This window comes from Taudactylus pleione, unplaced genomic scaffold, assembly GCF_031769625.1.
Source record: "Taudactylus pleione unplaced genomic scaffold, aTauple2 ptg000656l, whole genome shotgun sequence".
Taxonomy (NCBI): domain Eukaryota; kingdom Metazoa; phylum Chordata; class Amphibia; order Anura; family Myobatrachidae; genus Taudactylus; species Taudactylus pleione.
Genome location: NW_028285058.1, coordinates 1,663,684 through 1,690,815, shown reverse-complemented (window position 1 = coordinate 1,690,815; position 27,132 = coordinate 1,663,684). Strand labels below are relative to the sequence as shown.

At 48.0% G+C, this 27,132-nt stretch overlaps 1 protein-coding gene and 1 pseudogene across 1 annotated transcript; both read left to right on the top strand.

Annotated features, from left to right (window-relative positions):
* Nucleotides 1–5,145: 5,145 nt before the first annotated feature.
* LOC148478406 (torsin-1A-like) lies at nt 5,146–26,810 on the top strand. Its single transcript, XM_088455446.1, has 5 exons — nt 5,146–5,433; nt 6,162–6,427; nt 21,561–21,736; nt 24,109–24,236; nt 25,547–26,810. The coding sequence occupies exons 1-5, from the start codon at nt 5,211–5,213 to the stop codon at nt 25,792–25,794; spliced, it is 1,041 nt and encodes a 346-aa protein (XP_088311572.1). The 5' UTR covers nt 5,146–5,210; the 3' UTR covers nt 25,795–26,810.
* LOC148478407 (U6 spliceosomal RNA) lies at nt 14,766–14,866 on the top strand (annotated as a pseudogene).
* Nucleotides 26,811–27,132: the final 322 nt, after the last annotated feature.

Genomic DNA, 27,132 nt, shown 5'->3' with positions numbered 1-27,132 from the left:
GCTCGCTCAGTAATCGTGCACTTTTATGTCGGAAACGACCAGCGATGCGTGCTCCCGCTGGTCGTTTCCGACATCAATCATCGCACGAAAATGCTGTACAACCTGGTCTTTTAGACATCTATCATTGTGCAAACATGCTGGTCAACCTGACGATAACGTCAGGTTCAGCATGTTAGTGGATGATTGATGAGCCTGCACTGAATGACTGAACGTTCAGTGTAGGCACAGCACAAACTGACAAACGACTGCACGATTACAATGTCGTAATCGTGCAGTCGTTTTGATGTCTGCAAGTGGATGTGTTCCTTTAGACTACTGAATGACATTAACCGTAATTTCATATTCCCCAAATTTACAAATACTGTATACATTACATACTAAATTTTCTATTCCCCACACAAAGTTTTTTCAATATTTACAAATTGCTCATTTTCATTCCATAATCAAGTTGCAACTAACTTACAGCTCACTTATTTTGACTCCTTAATCTTATGGGGTGCGAGCTCCAGGGCCTTATCTCCACAATGTATGCGGAACTCGTACATTCTAGTTCGAAGACGAGGGAGACATACAAGATGTCATAGATAATGAAGATTGGAATGATATACGAGGGTGGTTCAATAAATAAGGTAACAAGGCCTCTCATGTTCTCTATTTCATTCTATATTCCCGCCAGACCATAGCAGGTAGACCATGGCCTGATGGCCATTACACTGCGCCTCATATCAGTCATACTGTCCCAACATCAGTTGTAAGATGACGGGGCTGGTGTAAAAATGGTGAAACATTGAGGTGTGTAGTGTGATCAGATTTCTGCGTCTAAGGGGCACATCAGCAGCTGATACTAATCCCCAGCTTGTCGAGTTGTGTGGTGATAACGTCATGTCACGGAAAAGGTTTGCGTTTGGTGCACTGCCCTAGATAATAGCGGGACAGACAATCAAGATGAGCAGCGATCCGGCCGACCAAGCATGGTGCTATCATTGGAAGATGCTGGGCCATTCTCCCTACACCGAGTGGTCGTAGCCGGGACGACGACAGGTCCAAGAGGTGGGTTTACAGTACCACTCCGATTAGCCCTGAAGGAGAACTTCCCAGTCTCTGCTTTTAATTGATTCATGCTAGTGAATATTTGACTTTATGGCACAATACATATAAAAATTTTCCATACATGTACTGGAACACTTGGAAAGATTTCCTACAGGAGAGTGGATTTTATATATGAATACCTAACAGGGGCGAATTGGGCCACCGGGACAGCGGGAAGGTTCCCACTGGGCCGGTCCCATTCTCCCCCCTGCAGGGCCAGTTCACATTACCTTGCAGGCCGGCTCACACTGCCTGCCGGCCCGGGCTCGCGGCTGTGCTTCCGGAATTTGCGTTCCAGTCTAGAGCGCATGCCGGAAGCTTCAGCCTTCCTGCCCGCCTCGCTGGACTATTGAGCGGCCAGCGCAGCGGCCAGCGCAGCGGCTCCCCTTCACCCGCGGCGGCATCAGCAACAGCGCCTGGAGCCGGGTGACATCAGCAAGAGATGAGGTGGCAGCCACGGTGCAGTGCAGCAGAAGCACCTCACACATCGCTCCCATAGACGGTACTGTGCCCTCATGCTGCACTGAGCATCACCCTCCCCTCACTGCATAGTATATTCACTCTGCCTCCATGCTGGGGTCTATTGTTAGGGAGTATGTATATATATATATATATATATATATATATCTATATATATATATATATGCATGTGTGTGTATATATACTATAAATATATCTATATATCTATATATATGTATATATATATAGATATGTGTGTGTGTGTATGTATGTGTATATATGCATGCATATATATAGATATAGATATATATGTGTGTGTGTGCATGTATGTGTATGCATGCATATATATATATATATATATATATATATATATGCATGTGTGTGTATATATACTATATATATATATATATATATATATATATATGTATGTGTGTGTGTGTATGTATGTATGTGTATGTATATATATATATATATATATAATTACACATGGTATACTGATGGCCCGGCACTCTGTAAACCCCAATCGGGGTATGTACCTTGCTCCAGGTGCCCTCACAGGTGGAGCTCACTCCCCTTAATACAAACAGCAAAAGATCAGCGGCACTCAGGAGTCTTCTATATTGGTGAAAAAGGTGTCTTTATTTCGACGTTTCGGGGTTAGGTGACCCCGTCTTCAGGAACACGTGTGTATTCCTGAAGACGGGGTCACCTAACCCCGAAAGGGGGTTGGAGGATCAATCCCGCCCCCTTAACAAACCACACCCCCTCAAAAGACCCCGCCTCCATTTGGGCTGCTTCCAGATATTTCCCGGGCTGGTTTTCCATCCCAATCCGCCCCTGATACCTAATAACTTATGTAGTGTATGGTAATCCAATTATTACAAGTTTTCCTACTATCCAGGTCTGCTAGTTAATCCATCTGTGCTAGCAGTTATATATTGTTATGGGATCGGTATGAAATACCGCCGTTCGCTCTTTGCAGTCTGTTCACGCCTCTTTGTCTGAACGAGCGAACAAAACTTGCAGTAGTTTTTTGGGAAACTACGCCCCCTGGCCGCTCGCATCCTACGTCATGTCCGCTATTTATTTGATTAATCGAGTACATCGACCAGCGTATGAACTGCTCGCTATTCTTGTGGTTGGATTTTCCTACCGCAATCTTGCGAGCAGTTCTGACTATAAAATAACCCAGTGACGTGGTCAATGACGCTGTTGTATTAATTATACACACCCATAAAACGCCCATTTTGACCTTTAAGCACGCCTGCGTTCGGATCTCCACTCCCCGTTTTCAAGCACCTTCCCCTGTTACCACCCACATACGCCTCCTCCTGTCACTCAAAATAGCAGGCATTCGCTATTTAGCGAACAAACGATTTTCGGCCGCACTGACTGGTTCACGCATGCGTATTACGATCCGTACGCATGCGCAGTTGTGCAAACATTGCTCAGAACGAAAGAGCGGCCGCTTACGAGCGGCTCTGAATCAGGCCCTATGTCCCTTTGAAAAATGAGGGGGGCGCCAATGCTCTTTCTGGCACACTGCACCAAAAAGTCTAGTTACGGCTCTGATTAGACCCCTGCCGGGATTAGACAGTTGGGAAGCCGGCGGTTGGCATTTCGACCGTTGGCTTCCTGACTGCATCCCATTGTTAAACGATTGTAATGTTTTGATTTTTATAGCATTGAGAGGATTTCAGTGTATCAATTTTACGTTTGTTTTTATAGTAATAGAATTGACTGCAGTCAGTCAGTTCATGTATTGAATAAAATAAAGTGTATGTATTTAACAAAAAATACAGCTCTTGGGATTTTTATTTTTTAACCAATCAGCTTTCAAGTAGCATTTATCAGGTACAGTCTATAAAATAATAGGAGCTGATTGGTTGCTATGGGCAACTTCTCCACTGGTTCACTTCTCCACGCTTTTCACTGCTTGATAAATAGACCACTATATTATATATATTTTAATTAGCAGCGTGCATGGGATTGTCCAGCTTGGTCAAAACGTCTCTCCTTTATCTCCCACTCCCTCTTACCTCTCCTTCCTGTTTGTGGGCAGCCACCCCAGGTCCCTTGGTTTCTCTGTACCCTCTATATCAGGGGTTCCCAACCACGGTCCTCAAGGCACACTAACAGTCCAGGTTTTAAGGATAGCCATACTTGAGCACAAGTGACTTAATTAGTACCTTAGTTATTTTGACTTAGCCATCTGTGCTTAAGCATGGATATCACTAAAACCAGGACTGTTAGTGTGCCTTGAGGACCGAGGTTGGGAATCATTGCTCTATGGGCCTGATTCAGAGCCGGACACTCTGAACGAGCGCCCGCTCTGAATCAGGGCATTTTTCTTTTATTTGCGAAGCGGCCTTTTGGACGCTCGCATAGCTGTGGGTTACCACCCACAGCTTATGCGAGTGTCCATGATGATGGTCGCGATGGTCAAGACCATCGGGCTTGCGACGAGACCCTTGCGGTAGGGTCTCGTTGACCGCAAGCCCTGGAGTGATTTTGGCTCTATCAGAGCCAAAATCACTCCCACTGACATCACTAGTGATGTCAGTGGGGCCGGACCCAGACGGTAGGCGTTCCCATGGGAACGCCTCCGTCTGGGCGGCCATGCCCCCAGCATGCCCACCAAAGGGGGCGTGCTGTCACTCACCATCAACAGCACGCCCCCTTTGGTGCGAGACCTAACGACGGCTACCCCGTCGTTATTCGGGTCTCGCGCATGCGCACGATGGAGGCACCTCCGTCGTGCGCATTTGGGCAGCATCGACCCGCTTGCGAGCTCTCAGTGCTCGCGAGCGGGTCTGAATCAGGCCCTATATTCTTATCTATTCCTTTTCTCTTTTTTTCTATAAAATATGGATGAGACTTCCTTATAACATTATAACATACAAGTGCCCGGAGACGGATTATTTTTTGCAAGCAGAAATGTGCAAGAAACCCGTGGTTAGGGCGCCCTAACTGGAACTTTACACAGCTAAACTCGGTCGAATAGGGCGTGAAGAGGGCGATAATTAATGAGCGCCCAGAACAATTGAATTGCAACACTGGGCGCTCATTATTATCGCCGCCCACGCAACATTTGAATCGCCCCCTAAGTCTGAGATGCAGGAAAACTCAGTTTTATAGATGCATCTTGTGGTAGCGCAGCACGCTTGTATATGAGCCAAGCATATACCAAATTATGAGAAACTGAAAGAAAAAATAATAACTATAATTTGTATAAGCACAAAGCAGCCGGCAAATACTGGAAAACAGCAACGTTCCCAGAAACAAGACCTGGCATTATTCCCAGAAGTCAGGGGCCGTTAGTAATAACTATGATTGCTGTTGTACTATATTATTACTATTTATAAAATAGTTTCACTTTCCATGTGCAGGAAAATGAAACTTGTTCATAAGTCTCCTCCTCCCAGTATAGTTATTGTTATTCCAATAAAATGACCCAACAGCACCAAATTCTGACTACAGGGCTCCCTCACTACACCAGAGAAGGGCGTGGCAGGAGCGAAGAGGAGGTGTGGCCTTTCCCGCCTGGCCAATCAGTAACGTCGGAAAGTGTAATATGGTGATTCTCCAAGAGGTGACGCCAGGGGGCAGTGTGTCAGGTGGTCGGACGCACATTACACGGTGTACGGTACCGGGTGTCTGTCATGGCCGCAGCAGCTCGGTGCTCCCGTCCCGGGACATGGCTGCTGCTGTTGTTCCTGTCATTGCTGGTTCACCCTTATCACGTCGCGGGGTTACTGGACCCCATAAGTCTAAGCATAGCCGCCGCCTCTGCTGCAGCCCTCACCGGCTACCTGTCCAACCCGCGCTTCTACTGCGGCCGCCTGATGGAGTGCTGCGAGGAGGACAAGACGCTGAACATCACAGGTGAGAGCCCGGGGAGAGGTGAGCAGGGACCGTTGCCTGTGCATCACCTGCTGATCTAGGAGGACTACATTTCCCAGCATGCTCTGCTGGCCGGGGGGCGGGGCGATACACCAGTTACACTGCTGTCAGTATATGTACAGAGAGGTCTATACGCTGCTGGCGGCGTAGGTACAGAGAGGCGTGTACGCTGCTGGCGGCGTAGGTACAGAGAGGCGTGTACGCTGCTGGCGGCGTAGGTACAGAGAGGCGTGTACGCTGCTGGCGGCGTAGGTACAGAGAGGCGTGTACGCTGCTGGCGGCGTAGGTACAGAGAGGCGTGTACGCTGCTGGCAGCATGCTGGTAGCGTAGGTACAGAGAGGCATGTACACTGCTGGCAACGTGGGTACAGAGATGTGTACGCTGCTGGCAGCATAGGTATAGAGAGGCGTGTACACTGCTGGCAGCGTGGGTACAGAGAGGCGTGTACGCTGCTGGCAGCGTGGGTACAGAGAGGCGTGTACGCTGCTGGCAGCGTGGGTACAGAGAGGCGTGTACGCTGCTGGCAGCATAGGTTAATGACATTATGAATAGGTATTTCTAGCCATAGAGGATTACGACCCAAAGCAGAGTCTCCTTGGTTATAAATATACCAACTACATGGAGGGTCCGCATGAAGATGACTCTACATTATATCTGATGCCACATAATAGAATGTTTTTTTTTTTGTTTGTTTTTTTTTTATATCCAGCTTTGCAGACAGACCTGAGTAACAAACTTTTTGGGCAGCACCTGGCTCATGGTGTTATCTTCCGGGCACTGACTGGCTTTATGAGCACTGAAAATCCCAAGAAACCGCTGACCTTATCACTGCACGGCTGGACCGGAACTGGGAAGAACTTTGCTAGCAAAATTATTGCTGAGAATATTTACGAGTTGGGAATGCAAAGCAAATTTGTCCACCTCTTTGTATCCAGTCTGCACTTCCCACACGACGGATTGATCTCTCAGTACAAGGTACTTTTACAGCCTGCAAAATGTACATAATTCATTCATCAATGTCTGCTTCCTTACAATGCATTCTGATGGGAACAGGAAGGTCCTGCAAATGTAGGGATCTGTGAACGGCTGTCTTCCTCATGGGCAGATACATACATGCTTTGTATTGTATCAATGCTTATTAGTAATGCCTACATCAGGCCTATTATTCCATTGCTCTAGGCCAGGGGTTCCCAACCACGGTTCTCAAGGCACACTAATAATACCCCTTTGACACCAGAGCAAAAACCTGGGTTTTTGCTGGGTCTACCCGGGTCGCAGCTCAGTGTAAAAAAGTCCCTGAAAAATAACCCAGGTCATGTGACCCAGCAATCCAACCCAGGTAGCCACCAGGGTTGGACCCAGGATGGACCCGGGTAATGGTGCAGTGTAAACTGTGCAACCCGGGTTATCTGACCTGGGTCATGCCTAAAATGAGCTGATTGGTGGTTGTGGAGCATTCACCTCCCACTTTTTATGACCTCACAGGTTTAGCAGGGCAGACCTGAGTTCAGTGTGAACAGGGCTGACCTAGGAGTAACCCAGATCGAAGGTGCAGTGTAAATGGGTCTGACCAGGGTTGGAACCATGTCCAAAAACCCAGGACGGACCTGGGTTTTTGGTGGAAAAGAGGTATAACAGTCCAGGTTTTAGGGATAGCCATACTTGAGCACAAGTGACTTAATTAGTCCCTCAGTTATTTTGATTAGACCATCTGTGCACAATCATGGATATCACTAAAACCAGGACTGTTAGTGTGCCTTGAGGACCGAGGTTGGTAATCACTGCTCTAGGTCATGAAGAGATACACAGCTAAATTATTTTTCTCTTATCCTTGGCGAGGCACTAAGGTATAGATTGTAGTGATGAGCTTGGGCACTATAAATTTGAATGTACCTTTCTCGTTCATCCACTAGGGGACACTGGAGTTCAAGACAGTGGGGTATAGACTGTGGTAGAGTAGAGCCTTGGCACTTTAAATAATTTAGAAGTGTGACTGGCTCCTCCCCCTCTATGCCCCATCAACCCCAGTTTAGAAAATGTGCCCGAGAGAGCCAGTAGCACATCAGGCTGTCTCCAGCCTTTTCATATATTTTTTATCTTTAATTTTTTATATACACATGAGGACAGGCAGATTGCTAGCCTTGGCAGTCTGCCTGCTACGGGGGAGCCGCCAGGAAGGCACCGCCACGGCTACTGCAGCCTGTGTCCGGTGACCCTATGGAGGGGGCACACATCATGGAGTCATCGGACCCTGCAAGGACCCGCCACAGCTGACAACGGCTGAGCAGCCTGTAAGTATACCACTGCTCCTGGTTAAGCAGGAGCAGTGGAGACATAGCTGGGCTCAGTGACCTGCCACGGCTGTCACTGTTAGGAGAGACCCGACATCCTCCCCCCGCACCTCCTTTCACCGAGTCCCTCCTCGTAGTACTGGGAACTCAGTAGCGGTGTTAAGGGGGCAGACAGCTAGCGGGGGCGGTGCTTATTATCGGCGGCCATAGCTCAGCCTGCCGCCCATAGCAGCTGGTGTTTGGCGCGTCCTGCACACCAGCGGCGCCATCAGTATTCGGGCTCTCCGCGGGCGTGCTAGGCTCTGAAGCGCGGCCCTCAGTAATTACAGCCACGCCGAGACATACGGCTACTAGCAGCTGTATTACACTCCATGCTGGCTTTTCCTCCGCCGGGAGTTGTATTATAAAAGCTACAACGCTGCTGGGGGTACTTATATTACACAGTGTGACAGCAGCGGCTGTCTCACACACGCCTGGTTCCCTCCTCGATACTCTGAGAGAGAGAGAGAGACCGCTGCACCCCGCGCTCCCATAGCAGGGAATTACAGAGCGTGCACAGCGCGGCTACCCGCCCTCGTTTTTCTTTTACAGTGGAAAGCCGCGTCCTTCTGCTCGTAGGAAGGCAGTGCAGTATGGGGAGCTTCAATGCTAGACGCTGTGCTAATAGGAGGAGGGCTGCCACATATAGTCTAGAATGGCTTTCAGCCGGCGCGCACCGTCACGTCCCTGCGGGTCCTTCATTTAATTTTATGTTGGGTTTGCATATGTCTATGCCTGCTCTCCTCACCACTCTGTTACAATTATAGCCACTACAGTGCTTCTCAAAGTACCATAGGAGCGCTCACATTTTGAGTATAGATACAGCTACACCACTGTGAACTGGAAGCTGACGGGAGATACAATAATCAGTAATATGGCAGCACATAGAATATTACAAATCTACCCTACTCGGGAATGAGACGGTGCTCACTGCAGCAACACGTGCTGTTTTTGTCTCCCAGTGTACATTAGTTAAGTATATGCACTAATGCCTATGTTCTACAACCCGGTAGAATCCCGGTGGTGATAGCGCTACAGTAACATAGTTGGCGCTGTGGTTAGCCTTGCTAGTTCCATACTGTGTGGGATTGAACACCAGCTTGTTTGCTATTTCTACTTCAGGGTCCATAGGGTATCCACAGGATACCTTGGGGTATAGGTGTGACGTCAGTCGCAGGGCACCAAAGAGTTAAGCTTTCAGCCTCCCAGGATGCACTAGGTCCCCCTCCTATACCCCGCCCCCGGGCCAAGGCACCTCAGTTTAGTTTGGTGCCCGGCCGGAGTCGGGTGCACCTGTTGGAGTGGGGGCTAGAAGAGCCCCTGAAGCTTTTTCTTCATGCAGCTGTGGCTGCACATCTGGATGAACAGCATGGACAGTCAGTCCTGACGTCCATGCTGTCTTCCCTACACCCCGCCGGTACCAGAACGCCGGTACTGATCCGGGGATGCTGGTGGGCGTCTGGGGTCACAGCTAGCGGTGACCCCAGATGCTCCGGACCATGGCCGGATTCAAGGGGGACAGAGGTAAGCAGCGGGGTCCCGCGGTGGGTCCCCGCTGATCACATGGTCCTAAGTCCCCAGGCAGGGGGCTCCCTGGGGACTGGCTGCAGCGTGGAGCCAGGCGACCAACCTGCGCTTCCACTACCCCCTGGGACAGCGGACCGCAGCAGAGCGGTAGCGCTGCGGCGTCCCAGGGGTTAAATGCATGCCAGGGGAGCGCGCCTTCCCTGTCTCACAGCCGGCGCCTCCCCCGCTGCACACAGCCCCCTCTGCACTGTGCTGACTGGTCCTGTGTCAGCGCTCCTCCCCCAGGCCAGCTTCTCTCTGCTCCTCGGCGGCCATCTTCTCTGCAACGCATGGTGAACGCTGCTGGAAGTCTGGAAGGAAGCATCGTGGTCTGGGTCCCCCCGCATACCTCTCCTCCGCTGTGGCTCAGGTCTGTGTATGCAGCGATGTGTCCTACCAGGCCCTGTGTCTGTGTAGTTGAGTGATCAGCGCTGTTAGTGCAGGAATTGTTATTTCTCTGCATTGTATGTGACTGTGCTAGCGCTGCCTGTAACTTTTCTTCTCTAAACTGTCAGCTTTATTACTGTCCCTGTTCTTTCTGCTAAAGCCCTTGCGGTGCGGTGCTGCAGGGTGGTCTCTCGCCTATTTAATACTTAATTGGTGAGAGAGGTCACATACGTGGTGCCATCATGTCTGAAAGTGATTTTCCCCTCCGGCTACAGTGTACCACGTGCAAAGTACCGTTAGCAGAGGGGGAGGGTAGCGCGGAGGGCCTTTGCCGGCAGTGTTTGTCCATGGCGCGGCCTATTACGGTTACAGCACCGGTACAGGAGCCGCCCTGGGCTTGTTTCGCTCAGGCGTTAACAGCTTTAGTGGGCCAGTTAGCTCCGCAGCCCGCGTTTACTCCGATGGGTTTGTCCCAGCAGTCTGTGGTGTCGTCACCCATGCAGGGGTTCCCACGACAATTGGTGGTACCCCACAGTCTCCCTATTTCCCCGCTCCCGGGTTCTCAGGAGCCAGCGTGGGTTAACTCCCTGACGAGTTCTGTACAGCACTTGTCGGATGTGTTGCAAGGGGAGTCTGTGATGCGGCCTCATAAAAGGCCGGTGGCGTCTCTGTCCGCTCCTTATGAGGATGACGAAGGGACGTCTGATGATGGGGAGATTCTGGATCCTTACGATCAGGAACCTTTCCATACTAAGGACGCTGATGCTAAGTCCAAAGTATATATTCCTGGACTTATTCGGGCGGTCCGCACAGCCTTGGTGATTGAGGACGAAGTTCCCCCAGCGGCTAAATCTAAGTATGCCTTTTTCAAAGATGTGAAGGGCGATGCCACAGTCTTTCCTCTTTCGGGTCAGTTGGTGGACCATTTAGAGGAGGCGTGGAAACAACCTGGCAAAAGATACCAGCCGCAGAGACGCCTGGCGGTGGCTTATCCGTTCGCGGATAATTATTTTGCTAAGTGTGAATCCCCTCCACAGGTGGATTCTCACGTGACCCGTCTTGTCCGTAGTGCCACATTGCCGATGCCATCCATGTCCTCCCTTAAGGATGCTACGGACCGCAAGGTAGAAATCTGCCTGAAGTCCGCTTATTCCCTTGCAGGGGGGGCAGCACGGCCGGCTATGGCCATTTGCTGGGTTGCCAGAGCGATGGAGCGCTGGGCGGATTCATTAGAGGCTTCTTTTGAATCCGACTGTCCGGCCGAACAGGCGGAGTTGATTGGCAATCTCCGTGATTCGGCCACCTACATCAACGAGGCGGCTCTAGACATTAGTACTCTGGTGTCTAGAATTTCTTCAGCAGCGGTAGCTGCTCGTCGCACCTTGTGGCTGCGATCCTGGAAGGCGGACGCAGATCCAAGAAAGGTCTGGAAGCGTTGCCGTTTACCGGAGAATTTCTCTTCGGTCCGGATCTGGATAAGATTGTGGCCACGCTGGCGGCAGCCAAATCTGCTTGTCTCCCGTCGGCCGCTGCTCCTTCTGGTTCTGGACCATCGTCCTTTCGGTCATCTAGGGCCCAGGGCAGGCCCAAACCACAGTCGTTTCCTCGACAGGCTGGCCCTAAGAAATCGGTCAAGCCCCGGAAACAGGCATGGAGTACCAGACGTCCGGCCCCCAAGCCAGATGACAAGCCTGCGGCCTGACAGTCCGGGTCTCCCCTTGGGGGATCCCAGGGTGGGAGGCCGCCTGCTGCAGTTCTCCCGGTGTTGGTCGTTCACTACGACAGACACTTGGGTTCTGGAGGTGGTCTCTCACGGGTACGCCCTCTCCTTCCGGCACAGACCCCCGGCTCGATTCTTCACCACGGGTCTACCATCAGACCGGAACAAGGCTACAGAGCTGCGGAAGGTATTGCACACTATGCTCCAGGCTGGAGTTATAGTGCCTGTTCCATTCTCCCAGAGGGGCCAGGGTTTCTATTCAAATCTATTTTTGGTACAGAAACCCAATGGGTCATATCGTCCGATTCTCAACCTCAAAGCACTCAACAAGTCTTTGCGGGTCCCGAAGTTTCGGATGGAGACCCTACGGTCCATCATTCTGGCGCTGGAACCTGGGGACTACATGGTGTCATTGGACATACAGGACGCTATGGCGGTCATGGCGGCTTCTCTGCGGCTGCAAGGAGTCCGCATGTTGCCGTACTTGGACGACCTGTTATTGGTGGCAGGATCTCCAGAGCTCCTGTTACACCACTTGGACCTGACCATTGCACTGCTGCAACGGCACGGCTGGCTAATCAACTGGCAGAAGTCCACTCTAATCCCGTCTCGGAGGATTCTGCATCTTGGAGCCTTATTGGACTCGGGACAGCAAAGGATCTTCGTGACGGAGGACAAGATCTCTGCTTTACAGTCAAGGGTGCGCAGTTGTCTGCACAGCCGCCGGGTGTCCTTACACTCGGCGATGAGGTTACTGGGCTCCATGGTGTCGGTGTTCGACATGGTGGAATACGCCCAGTTTCACTCCAGACCTCTGCAGCACCTGATCCTGTCCAAGTGGAACGGGCTGCCTCAGTCTCTGAAGTCCCAGACGATTGTGCTCACCCCGGAGGTTCGCCTGTCCCTTGCGTGGTGGTTAAAGACGACCCACCTCAACAAGGGACGTCCGTTCTGGGTTCCAAATTGGGTCCTGTTGACAACGGACGCCAGTCTTCGGGGCTGGGGAGCAGTTTCGGGTCCACACTTGTTCCAGGGCAGGTGGACACCGACAGAAGCGGAGCTTCCAATAAATATCTTGGAACTCCGTGCGGTCTTCAATGCTCTCCTGCAGGCACAGCGGTTTCTCCAGGGTCACCCGGTGCAGGTCCAGTCGGACAATGCTACCACCGTGGCCTACATAAACAGGCAAGGAGGAACTCGCAGTCGGGCGGCTCTCGTAGAGGTCTCTCGGATCCTGGTTTGGGCGGAGCGCAATCTTCCGGCCATATCAGCGGTCTTCATCCCGGGAGTGCTAAATTGGGAGGCGGACTTTCTAAGTCGCCAGGACGTTCATCCAGGGGAATGGTCCCTGCACCCGGACGTTTTTCAACTACTGGTGGACAGGTGGGGTCTTCCAGAAATCGACCTCATGGCGTCCCGGCACAACAACAAGTTGCCGGTGTACAGGTCTCGCACAAGAGACGAAGGGGCGTCTCTGGTGGATGCTCTGTCCGTCCGGTGGACGTTCAGGTTCGCATACCTGTTCCCTCCGGTCTCCCTTCTTCCACGGGTAATCCGGAAATTCAAACAGGAAGGAGGGACGCTCCTGTTGATAGCTCCCGCGTGGCCCAGACGGCACTGGTTCTCAGACCTTCAGGGTCTGTCCGTGGACAGTCCTCTGCGGTTGCCGCTACGACCGGACCTTCTGTCTCAGGGTCCTTGTCTTCACCCGGACCTGACTCGGCTGTCTTTGGCGGCGTGGCTGTTGAGACGGCCATGCTGAGGTCCTGGGGGTTTTCCAGCTCTGTGGTGCGTACCATGTTACGAGCTCGGAAACCGTCTTCCGCGAGGATATACCATCGCGTGTGGCATACGTTCTTCCAGTGGTGTCGACCGAGAGGTTATGCACCGCGGGAGTTTCGTCTGTCTCGGATTCTCGCCTTCCTGCAAGCGGGACTAGATCATGGGCTTCGCCTTGCTTCTTTGAAGGTACAGGTTTCGGCCCTATCTGTCTGGTTTCACCGTAGGATTGCTACAATCCCGGATGTGCGCACCTTTATGCAAGGTGTTCTCCGTATTCAGCCGCCCTTTGTTCCACCTGTGGCGCCTTGGGATTTGGCTGTGGTCCTGAGGGCTCTCCAAGGACCGCCGTTTGAACCACTGGGCTCAGTGGATATTAAATGGCTAACAGCTAAGACTGTTTTCCTTCTGGTCGTTGCTTCAGCCAGACGTGTTTCTGAGTTAGGGGCTCTTTCTTGTAGACCCCCTTTCTTGGTTTTTCATGGGAACAGGGCAGTGCTCCGCACTCGGCCCGAGTTTCTTCCCAAAGTTGTTTCCCAGTTTCATGTTAACGAGGAAATAGTTGTTCCGGCCTTTAACTCACCGGGTCTTTCCGTGGGTGAGGCCTCTTTGGATGTTGTGCGGGCCTTAAGGACTTATGTTGACCGCACTTCTTTGTTTAGGAAGTCGGACGCTTTGTTGTCCTCTATGGCTTCTGTAAAAAGGGTTGGCCTGCTTCAAAGCAAACTTTGGCAGCCTGGATCCGTATGGCTATTTCTGAAGCTTATCTTCATGAAGGCCTACCGGTCCCTCCTTCTCTGAAGGCTCATTCCACTAGGTCTGTGGGTCCTTCGTGGGCAGCTCGACGTGGTGCCTCGGCAGTTCAGATCTGCAAGGCTGCTACGTGGTCTTCTGTCCATACCTTGGTGAGGTATTACAGGTTTGACACCTTCGCCTCTCAGGATGCTTCCTTCGGGCGGCGGATTCTCCTTTCTGCACAGGAGCGTCCCCACCCTTAAAGGATACTGCTTTGGGACATCCCCAAGGTATCCTGTGGATACCCTATGGACCCTGAAGTAGAAAATATGAGATATGGTAAGAACTTACCCTTGTTATCTCTATTTCTACGAAGTCCATAGGGTTCCACAGGACTCCCGCCCTGTCGCACCTGTGTGCAGATGGGCTTTGCTCTGGTCACCGGTTTTCCGTCTCCCTCTGGTGAGAATGTGATTCTTGTATGTGTCCAGATCTTTGTTCTCTCTCTTCCTTCTCCTCCTCCGGCCTATGGCTTGGTAACTAACTGAGGTGCCTTGGCCCGGGGGCGGGGTATAGGAGGGGGACCTAGTGCATCCTGGGAGGCTGAAAGCTTAACTCTTTGGTGCCCTGCGACTGACGTCACACCTATACCCCAAGGTATCCTGTGGAACCCTATGGACTTCGTAGAAATAGAGATAACAAGGGTAAGTTCTTACCATATCTCATATTTTATATGTCGCAGGCTGGCATGGTGGAAAAACACGTGCCCTAATCCTGCGTATGGTGAAACCTCAAAGTGCTTGCTTCGGCAGCACATATACTAAAATTGGAACGATACAGATTACATGGTCCCTGCGCAAGGATGACATGCAAATTCGTGAAGTGTTCCATATTCAAACGTAGCAGAAAGATCCTGCCCCTATGCCGTAGTTGACAGCCGTCCACACGCGGCACATGGCGGTCTCCCTGCGTGGAGGTAAGCCGTGTGTATATGTACGTGTGTATGTATGTGTGTGTGTATATATATATATATATATATTAATATTATACTAAGCTCTGCTTTAGAACATACTGTATACATGTCCAGAGTGAACTCTGTCATTGCCTCAACCAGGATCTTGAGTCAGTTCCTTACATGGCTAGCTAACTATTGCTCATGTTCTACTTTAAAGTATTATCGTCACCTATTATTCTGTTATGTAGGTACGTGTATGCATGTATAGATATATATGTACAATGTATCGCTTCTTGTCCTTACCTCAAAGACAAGGGCAGGATCTGTTATCAGTTTTATGTCTGATATCTAGCATATTTAAAAGGTAAGATGCTGCGATTGGAAGCGGGAATGACCCGATGCGATCGTTTGGAACAATAACTGCTTTACAGAATTGTATGTTATATATGTCGGTGCATATATATTATATATAAATATAGGTATAGCTACAATGCCACAGTCTTTAGGTGTACCTATTATTCCAAAATTAATTATAACAGGCTAGCCATGGACCCGGTTAGTACCCAGAGGGTATGTCACCTGGGACCAGGAGTTATAGGATATATATTTATTCTTTGGTGCTCGCTTCGGCAGCACGCCAAAAAAAAAAAAAAAATATTTGGAAAGCTGTATTCTAAAGTCCAGTATACAAATTATTAGGTGACTCTATAGACTAGAGTCCTGTTATAACACTTAAAGTGTGACTTCTAGTTCGGGACCCTATATATATGTCCTGTGGCCTTCTGACCACACATGTATGAAATAATAATTATTTATTTTATTTATTAACAGTTTCTTATATAGCGCAGCATATTCCGTTGCGCTTTCCAATTGTAAACATTGATAGAACAAAACTGGGTAATAACAGACAGATATATAGGTAGGAAGGCCCTGCTCGCAAGCTTACAATCTATAGGGGTACTTGCATTAATGTTTCTGGGGCATTAGGTGTCTATGTTCAGCTAATGTTGTTCTAGGGAGGCATTCTGTCTCGCCACAATATCTAAGGCACCTTTTTGGGGGGGCATATTATTTATAACTACACTCCAGTGGCGCACTTGACAGCGCCCGGTAAGTACTTCAAGAACCGATGCACAAAATATAAGACATTAAGAATGCAATATGTTACGTTCTATGTCAGTTCTTATCACCTGGTGCAGGAGTCTGACAAGTAAACTTAATCTGTTGGGACTAACTCTTCCTTTCAGAGAGATTGACTTCCCATGCCACTATGTTTATGCAGTGTGTATGTGGCTGTCTATACTAATATATTCCCATCCTTTGAATATTTCCTAATAAGCGGGAAACCTGTTTCCACCCTAACTGAGGTTATGACTACAGATATATCCCTTCTTTTATTGGGATAACATACACATTCTATGTCTATGTACAGGTACCCTTCTCGGTATAAATTCCGGTATCACAGAGTGACCAAGCTATTTCAGTAAGATGAGTCTTTGAAGCAGTGGGCCCTAGGTACATTTCCTATCAGAACATAGGAAATCCAGGTTCTATTCCAACCTTGGGGCTTATTTGGTTAATTTCCAACAGACTGCAGTTACTGCTCCTATGCCTGAAGGTAGGAGGGCTGCCCACTGATATAGACACGGTCAGGTCTGGGTTGTATTATCTTGGTGGGCATCAAGTAAATCCTTGACCCTGTGGTTCAGTTTTATTGTTTGTTTCAAAATATCCCTATCGTTGTGACTTATAATGTCAGGGGTCGTTGGTGGTGATCCATCATCACATATATGATATTCTATGTGCATCTTGACCGGTACAGGGATTCTGTCTCTTTGGCTAATACTTGCTGGTCCATTATAAGTGTTAATGTAAGGATAATTACAATAGCAGACTGTTTTTTGGGGGGTATGTTTTCTATATAGGTACATATCCCTAATGGAACTAGCATGTGTTCTTGTAGGACCTTCATATCTCCACTAACACTCTGCTAGTATTTACAGTATTTTCTACTGCAACATTTCCAGACTGACGTCCACGCTGTAGAACATTGGTTCTTAGTCCACCGATGCTATTCTCTATACCTGACCAGGCTGGTTGCGGTGAGATGGAAAAGGTCAGTGTAATTCTGCATAGAGTCCAGAAGGTTTCTGGTCGCTCACAGGCTTACTCCACTACAGCTTCGGAAGATGCTCCTATTAATGCAACCTGACGTTGCATAGCCGTTATTCTCCCTTTCGCACCCAAGCTGCTGTCCTAGCAGCCATCTGCTCTTTTTTGGTACCTGTTCCTATCAGTTGACCCTACACTTTAGAGCTTTCCTGACGTGTGGATTCATAGTTCCAACATAGAGATTAGTGACAATATTCTACTAAAATCTGTTGGGGTTCTGGACAGTGGTGCATCTATGGGCTAGTGCACACCCTTACATTAAGATGTGACAGTCATTATTCCATGCAGGAGGCCTGGTTGTTTTCCTGTTCACTATCTATTGATACTTTAATTACACTTTCAGGTACTTACGGGTACCCTCAGGGTTGTCCTAGTGCTCTAGCCTTGCCTTTGGGAGGCTTCCCCATATTGGTAGCTCGCTCTACCTGTATGGCTGTTGCATCCGTGATTTTTTTAACTGCTAGGCTATCCCGGTTGTTTTCCGACTATGTTCGTGCCAACAGCTGTACTGACTACGCACTTCCATCACGTTGGAAGTTGTTGTTTGGGGTTTGTTACTATGGTTTTCTTTTCAGCTGCAGGGTTCCAGTTGCTGTTTTATCCCTGTTTACAGAATGGGTTATACCGATGTTTAAACCTCTGAAAGGAGTTGTATTCTCTCGACGCCACATCTGCCTCATGCCCAGTGGGATCTCCACCCGTTGGAGACTTTTATGATTTTACCCTTCCACTGGTTGACAACCCTGTAATTAGTGGGACCTCCAGAATGGTCTGGGTTGACTGTTCGGCCGTGGCTTGGCCTCAATGTATACTCTTGTTAGAGAAGTCTGTGGACAGCTCAGCTCTGTATCTGTAGATTAGTATCATTATACATATATCTATATGATTTTGCTTTTGTCCGGCACTGCGGAGATTCTGATGTCTGAGACTGTTGCATCCTTCTGTTTCAGACTCTGTTACGGGTTTCTCAAGTTTGTTCTCGTGTTACCGCCCTTCTCCTATTTTTGGGACTCTCTGCTACCAACTGCCCTGGTTGGTCTGTTTTCAGCTGAGATTACGGTGTTCTGACGATTCTTGTCTGCTGTTGTCCACTAGATTGCTGTTTTGTTCCATTCGACATACATTGTATGTGGGGAAATTCTGTGGCTGTTTAGTGAGGAGTTTTGATTGTCTCCTCTGCTCGACGTCGCTTGTCCCCTCATCCCTTGCTTTTCACTTGGGCCTCCGGTTCTTGGCGGTCGCCGTTTCGGTTGCCCGCTGGGTCGGCATGTTTTCAGCGCTTCCCACCCGGGAGGTTGGCTTTGGGACGTCCCCACTGTCTTGAACTCCAGTGTCCTCTAGTGGATGAAGGAGAAAACAGGATTTTGGTACTTACCGATAAATCCCTTTCTCCGATTCCACAGGGGACACTGGACGCCCACCCAGCGCTGCTTTCCTGCCGTTTTGTTTGGTTTATTATATGGTTGTGTGACTGCATGGGTTACCTGCAGTGGGTTCCACTGTGCTCCTTCAGTCGGTCTGGTTACTTTCTGTGGATTCTCCTTGTTTCCTGTTGTCCTCTGTCTCCTCTCGGGCTCAGTTTCTTAAACTGGGGCTGATGGGGCATAGAGGGGGAGGAGCCAGTCACACTTCTAAATTATTTAAAGTGCCAAGGCTCTACTCTACCACCGTCTATACCCCACTGTCTTGAACTTCCAGTGTCCCCTGTGGAATCGGAGAAAGGGATTTATCGGTAAGTACCAAAATCCTGTGTTTTCCTCCTGGCATGTTAGGGAGCGCAGTCTTTTACAGTGCCCGCTGGAATGGGCCGCTTATAATGGATATTCTTTCTTTTACTATAGGTTTTAGTTTCTTTTATTTGCACTTTCATCTGCATCTTTCAGTCCACCTGGTGTGGGCTTCAAAGTACAGCAATCTGTACCTCACCCTGCCCGCCAGCCTGCTTCTGCGGTGGGATCGCCGTGGAAGTGGGCAGTGGTCACTACAGATAAATAACAGTTATCCCTAGTGTCTCCAACACCATCAGACTGGGACTCACATTGGAGCCAGGCAGCAAGGTAAATGTCTCCACTATTCCTGGTCCTGCACAGCAGTTATATGTAAGCAAAATAGAGGGAAAAAACTGATGGGGCACACTCTCTAGCAATATAAACTAGAACTTTTATTTAGATTTTGCTGTCACAGGTATTGGGCATGCATTTTTCAAGACCCTTTTCTCAATTTTGGATCTGTATTTTTTGCTGATTTGTGTATTTTAATTCTAAAGCGTGTACTAGCCATAAGGCGTAACTAATAAAAGTTTTATTTTATATTGCTGGGAAGTGAGCCCAGTACTGTTTCTTTTTATTATTTATTTATTTAATTTTTTTTTTGCTTCGATATATCTATTTGACTCCAGGGAGCACCTTCCGTTTGACATGATCCATGGGGAGCTCCCGGGTTTATTCAGTTCACCGCGCTGTTTGGCCGGACTTAAGAATTTCTTCTCACAGCCCCCCTGGGGATACGAGAAGAAATCAGACTAAAGTGCTGGCCGCACGGCTGTATTACTGCTTAGCGCGGCGATAACAGCCTCGCGGCCTTCACTTTAGTCAGTGTTAAGTTGCGGGAACCGTCATTCTCCGACTTACCCACTTGCTGACTAAGCAAACAGCTCTGTGAATTGAATAGCTCCGGGAGCTCCCTCCCGGAGGTATTCAATATGGTGCTGAATTGAATCACCTCCCCCCCCCCCCCCATGAGTCATGAGATAATTATATATAAATTGTTTTGAATAGATAATATAGCTGGGTCAGATCCCTTTTACACTTAATCTTCGTCCTGGGTCGGCCCCCTTCACACTGAACCCGGGTCTGCACTGCAAAACTTGTGCATGTGATTATAAATGCCCTTTTTTCAGGCTCTCCAAGATAAGGTCATAAAAAGTTTGTGGGGACTACTCACTGAAGCACCAATCAGCATCTTTTTGCATGACCCAGGTCAGACAGGTCTGCCATTTACACCGCACCGTTACCCTGGTCCTTTCCGTGTTCGATCCTTGTAGCTACCAGGGTCTGATTCCCGGGTAACTCATACCCTTTTACACCAAACGTTGACCCGAGTTGCCCTAACAATAATCAGATTTATTTGTTTGGTTGAAAAGGAGTAATATGTTTGCAGGATCTCTTGTGCATCAAACCCATCCCCTTACCCGATTTTACTTTATACTTGCCCAGCACAGCAGGTGTAAGGTGCGCGGTGCCATTCCTTAGTGCTGTACCCTGGGGTCCAGCACATATCCTCCCTTATGAAACTTCCCAGTTACTGAAGCCCACCAGAAAGGACATGGCAGACATTTGTGCTTTTACCCACAGTGCATCAACCATACACCCTCCCATACCCCCCCCCCCCCCTCCCCGTCACTCCTTGGGTATTTAAAGACTGCCTTCTTGTTGGCTATCTCTACTGCAAGCAGCCTTTCAGAGATGGTGGCTCTATCACACTGGCAGATATATTGGCCAATCAATTGATCAGCCAATATATTGTGTGACTGTCTGCCAGTGTGTACCAGCGTTATGTCTATGAATGACGTCATGTTGGTGGCTCTGCTGCACAGCCGATGGCATCTATATGTCTATCGTGCTGTGGGTACGGGCAGTCAGCCCATACACTTGCCAAGGAGGGCATGACGTGACCACTGACCAGCAGGACCCGTAGCCAGATGACAGGTGATGGTGGTTTAGTCGATCTGCAGATATATATCTTTTAGGTGTGTACCCAGCTTTAGAACCAAACCTGCCTTTCATTCCAAAGTGGTCCCCAGTTACAGGTGAATCGGGACATGGTTATCTTCCCCCTTTGGATGTTGCATGGGCATTGAGAACCAATGTCCATAGGACCTTGGAATTGCACAGGACAGATGACCCGGGCACCTTGGCTGTGGGGATGCCTTCAAGAAAATGCTACATCCTAAATACTTTTGCCTGCAGGGATGCCAGTTTCGGATGTAAGGTGCTGCACACAGTGACCGTGTACCCTCCGTTATAGCTTTGGGACATTCCCAGTGTTCCAATCTTCCCCCTGGTTAAGAGTTTATTGGATTGTTGTGTTTTGCATGTAATACTTTCATCTGAATCCATTGTTCTGTCTTCTTTCACGATTATCAACACTAGGATTATTTTTCTCGTTGCTGAACATTGTCGTCCTGGTTATGGCCTTTGGGGTTTTGTAAGTACAACAATAAACTCCCAGGCAGCCAATGGGGGCTTAGAGGGTGAGAAGGTTTTTTTTTTTTTTTTTATCTCTATGTTCTTGGGTAAGTTTAAAGTGCCCAAGCTCCTATTGCCACACGTTTTATCTGGTGTTCCAGTGTCTCCCATTGGAAACAGAAAAAAAAAAAAAGGATTTAAAGTAAGTGCATGAATCTAATTTTCTTTATAGTGGTAGAATTGAAGCTGACCAAACCTTCTCCCCTCTCTGTGTCAGGACCAGTTACAGTCGTGGATTCGTGGGAATGTCAGTCACTGTGCTCGCTCCATATTTATATTTGATGAGATGGACAAGCTTCACCCTGGTCTTATCGATGCCATCAAGCCTTTCCTGGACTATTATGACGACATTGATGGAGTGTCTTACCGTAAAGCCATCTTTATTTTCCTCAGGTGCTGGACACAAAGTATCATTTGTAATGACTGATTTTTTTGTTTTCTTTTCTTTTTTCAAAAATAATTGTAATTTAAATTTGTAAAATGAGGAAATGGGTTGGCCCAGAACTGATGATAGGCAGTTTAAAATGAAATTTATGCATTCTATCATACACAATTCAAACCTGCAGATATCTAGTGTTCCCGGTAGACCGTGGGCAGGGCCACGAGGTTGTGAGCAGGGAGTCTCTGTGCGTGCCGAACGGGGTGTGACTGACCAAGGAAGGGGTGTATCCTTGCTACCCCCCCTCCCCCCCTGAGTTGTCACACTTGGGGGTGTTCCCAGAGCTTACGGAGGTGCTGAGCTTCCCCCAAACGCTCCCCTCACTGTGGATAGATACCGCATCTATTCACCCGGCGGCGTTTCGGTAACTGCAACTTTTCCCACCCGTAGGACACTGTGGCCTGCGGGTGGGGAAGGCACTAGGCAGGCTGTTTTAGCAGACCATTACTATAAGGGTAGGGCGCATTTTGCCACTTTAAAATCGGGCAGGTTGTGGCGCCCACCCTAAGACAGCCTAGCAGGAACATTATATATCTACGCTTAGCATTTTTCTGGTGATGGTATTAATGATTTGAAAGTACGCATGCTCCTCATTGTGTGTGAGGCGGACAATTAAGCAGCATGAGTATGTCCCTTACTGTACAAAAAATGAGAATCAGTCATTTTAATTGATGTGGGAAAAACATTGTTCCCAGTAGGAGGCTGAAGAAAGGACTTATTTGCTTTGAGTAGTTCTTTATTGTCCTAATTGAAGCTTTGAAAGAGTTGTCTTCCTCACATTTGAACATTCTGGGCAGAACATTGGTACGTTGCCTAGCATTGCTACCTCACTGCTCTGGGCATCATGGTTGAATTCAGCTGGCCCGCCCTGTGTGTTGAGTTTGTTGTGCTCCACTTTTCGGATGGGTTTCCTCAATGTGCTCAATTTTCATTCCAAGGTCCCAAAACCTGATACATTAACTAAACGTGGCATTAGTGTCCCTTTGCGCTGGTCAGCTGCTGACGGGAGGACACATATACCTGGTTTGGCGTGACTGGATGGCCTCAGTCTCCTCCAATCAGGTGGTGGATGTCATTCTAAAGGGGCCTATCCATTACACGACTTTGTGAACAATCCGACCAAAACCAGGAGGATTTGGTCGCATTGTTCAGTCGGGTAATGGATCACTGTCAAGGACCAGCGATGCGGGTGCACCCTGGGTCCTTGACGACCCCCCCGACTATCTACTGAACATGCCTGTCAACCTGACAACGCTCATTAGGTTCAGCATGCTCAGAGATAGGAGGTCGCGCTCCTGCACTGAATGACGGTCTGAATGTAGGTGTTCAGTCTTTCAGGTCGCATAGTGGATAGGCACCTTAAGACCGTCACGGGCTCACTTGCATCATGTAGTTACTGCAGCTGACCAGCAGAAGTCCCGTCTGATTGATCTATTCAACATGTTATAGTTTTAAAACCTGGGGGTTCCCAGTAAAAAAGGAAAAACTGAAAGTACCAGCAGGATGTAGATAAACACCATAGTTCTGCGTAAATATAGTGTCTTCTAAGTAAGTACTAAGAAAAAAAAAAAAGGTCAAATCGCAACTCTAAAAAACAAAAACAAAACATTTTTTGTGAAATGTAGAATATCTTTTATTTCTAGACTTGTCACAATAAATGATACATTGTGTTATCGGAGAGTGTAAAGTGGGGGGGAAAAAAAAAAAACAGTTTAGAAAATACATTACAGCAGTGGTTCCTGCCAGCAAACCTCAAGTTCCCCCAACAGGTCACATTTGTAGGATTTCTGTCTGTGAAAGCAGATGGGATAATTACTGACTCGGCTAAAAAGATTAGCTCACCTGTGCATGATTAAAGAAATCCACAAAACATGACCTGTCGGTGTACTGGAGGTCTGGTGTTGACGACCTCTATCTTACTGTATTAGAATATAAAGGTGTGTTGTTGTGTTCAGCTATGTATTTGTCGTACCAGGAAAAGTTGTAGTTAGTTGTCTGAGCTGTGTTGTAGCCATAGGGGAAGGAGGGACTAAACAAAGGTATTTGGTGATATAAAGGTGTTGCTGAAACACAGAAGACTGCCAGAAAGATAATATAGGGCATTTAGTAAAAGTTACATGAGGGCACATATGAGCTAATTAGTCATCCGTAGGCGGACATCCCCCTTTAGACCGTATTATGCCAGGCTTACTGACCATTAGTCACACTTGGCTATTTTTTGTTCTGGCCAATATTTATTCTTGTTGATAAACCTTACATGTCATTACGTTGTTATATAATTTTCCATGAAAAGCAAAAAGTTCTATCAACTGTGTTTTTCCTTTAGCAACGCAGGGGGTGATTTGATCAACAAACAGGTGCTGGAGTTCTGGAGGGCTGGGAAGCAGAGAGAGGATTTGCAGCTAACCCATGTGGAAACTGTGCTCTCCCTTGGATTATTTAACAACCAGAACAGTGAGTAGCTCCATACTGCACTTTGGCAATAGTACTATAGTTGCGCTTTCTGTATAAAATGCATTATTTCTTGAAGTCTTTTCACTGTCCTTGCGGTGTTTGCAGGAGCAAATATTTGGCAGAAGTTTTAGGACCAAAGTGGTATCGCGCAGCACTCTGGATGAGAAACGCGTGGTCTTACAGGTTGTGCCTGAATGGGGATTCCTGTAGGCACAGGTTTGGTTGTTGTATGATCGATAATTCTGCCGCTGTAGGGGATGGCCAGCCCTGAATGATAAAGTGAAGATTCAAGAATGTAAATAGTGCAGAGAGATCAGTACAGAAATCTATATTACATATGTCAGGGCTCGACATATCCCGGGGGCCAGGTTGCCATGGCTACCAGATTTTGCTGCCTGGCTACTAGATTTTGCAGTGAGGGAAGCAGCAGATCCTCATCAGCTCCGGTGGAGATTTGTGCCTATAGTATTGCGGTGTTCATATCATGCACAGGAGTGCATGTGCTGAGTGTCTCCTGCGGTGACTGCTGTGCCTCTCTCCGTCCTGTACTGACGACTCCTCTCCATCCTGGCCTGCTCTGACCCATGCTGTCTGTCCCAGTCCTCCTGTACGTCCCGGCTGTCTACTGGCTCCTATCTCCAGCTGCATAGAGCTCTCCGGTAGTAGGGTCTATGCGTGGCCAGGGATTGCGGAGCGGCTTCAGAGGGATAGTTGTGTGACCATGATGGGAGGGTTGTTTTGTTGTACTTTCTGGCACCATTATTTTATGTGAAATGTGGTTATTACTGGAGGATGGGGGGTGGAGCAGGGGAGCTGTGCAGAGCAGTGAGGGGGCCTCTATTTTATTGTATCCTTTCAACTGTGACCATTTTGTGGACTAGTATAGTGTGTATAATACACAGAGCTATGCTCCTCACTCACTTCTGTAATTTTTTGGGGGGACCGGTGGTCTGGCTCCTACAATTTCATCCTGGCTCCTAGATTTTAGAAAAATTTGTCAAGCCCTGACATATGTGAAGAATTGAATGAACGTTAATCCGTGGACACCACTTTGGGATAGATTTACTAAAGCTCGGATTACCAAAGCCACCGATACTTTTAAAACTGCAATAGGAAGAAATGGTAAACATATATAGCATTTGTTCCTTTTACCTTTTTAAAACTATAGGTCAAAGCCACCGACATTTGCTGCTTAGTAAATATACCCCTTAACGTCGCTCCTTTTTCTGATGTAGTGATTTTTAGCAGACTAGATGAATCCATCACTATCTTATCGGTAGTAATTCTGCTTTTTGTTGCTTCATCCGCAGGTGGATTTTGGCACAGCAGCCTGATTGACAAGAACCTCATTGACTACTTCATCCCCTTCCTGCCGCTGGAGCTCGGACACGTAAAGAAATGCATCTTGGCGGAACTAAGACAGCGCGGGCTTAGAGAGGATGAAGAGCTGGCATCACGGGTGGCGAACGAGGACATGATTTATTTCCCAAAAGAAAGTAGATTGTTTTCTGACAAGGGCTGTAAAACGGTGTCGGCCAAACTGAACCTTCGTCTGTAGCTGCTACTATGTCTCCGTGGCATTAACACAACGCCGATGGAATAACGCCAATGCAGATACAGACTGCCCTCCACATCATACCGTTCTTTTTATTCCTCCAGAGTGTGATTTGGGATTGTTACTATTCATATTGAATGGCTGTTAAATACGTACCTTCAGATCTCAGGGATATGCCATTGTCTCAAGTCTTGCCTTTAGCCGACATTTATGTCAAGAAGCAGAAACCATTGTGTGCCCTCTTCGTGGTTCATCTTGCCATTATCTTGTGATGGATCCTGCCTGGCTCTTGGCCTGTGCTTACACTTTGCATATGAATTTTGTATTACCACATCGGGATGGGCTTTGTATCTTAGCACAGTGTGATACCACTCAATTTTATTTGTCTCCACTTATAGACCTGAGACATCTTTTCGTGGTCTCCAAGATTGTTTTACCAGCCACGAGCTCCAATCTATCACTGGTCTAAGAGTAGATGAAAGGTATCTCCTTTCTTTCCTGTCTTGTTGAACTTCAACCACTTATTAAAGTATATATTTTAAAAGTATAAAATATTCATTATGATCACTGTTTAGCCTGATTTTAATTTTGTTTGTGATTTTTAGAATTTTTACCAAGTTTTTATATATTCATGATAAATTCAAGCAGTGGGGGTTTCGGTCATTCTGTATTAAAGGGCATTTTCCTCTTCTGTTTAGTGAACATGGAATAGAATGCTGACAATAGCAATTGTGGGATTATACGGTTTATCATGATGATGTTTGGTCTTTCCGGCAAATTGGTTACTTATACAATGCGTCTTTCCGAATCGAGTGAAACCGAGAACACCTGACTTTGCTTTCCCAAACCCTTCAGGTCCTATGTGGGTTCAGCATTGCTGTATGTACCTATTTTCCATGCCTTTGTTCTACAGTACATTCTGCACTTTGATTTGTGAAATTTTGTAAAATTACTTGGAATGTTTTTTTGTATATATTTTTGTACGTTTTAATGATGTGTGTATAAAAAAAAAAAATCCCTCAGAACGTCTTCCAGTCTCATGCAAACTCTTATGTCTTTATTGTTGGCTGTGCCTGGTGTGTTTTTGTTTACTTACTGTACAGTTTGAGTTCACCAACTGTTGCTGAGGGATCAGTACGACCGGCGGTTCAAATCCCGACCATCAGAGGCCCGGCAGTGATATTTTTCTCTATTTACTAACCTCCCCCTAATCCTCCTTTAGGGGTGCCTAAACCTAACCCCCCCCCCCCCCCCCCATCCCGCTGCCCAACGCTAAGTCTCCCGGGGGGGGTGCCTAACCTTAAGTCCCCCCCCCCCAGGAGCCCCTAACCTATACCTCCA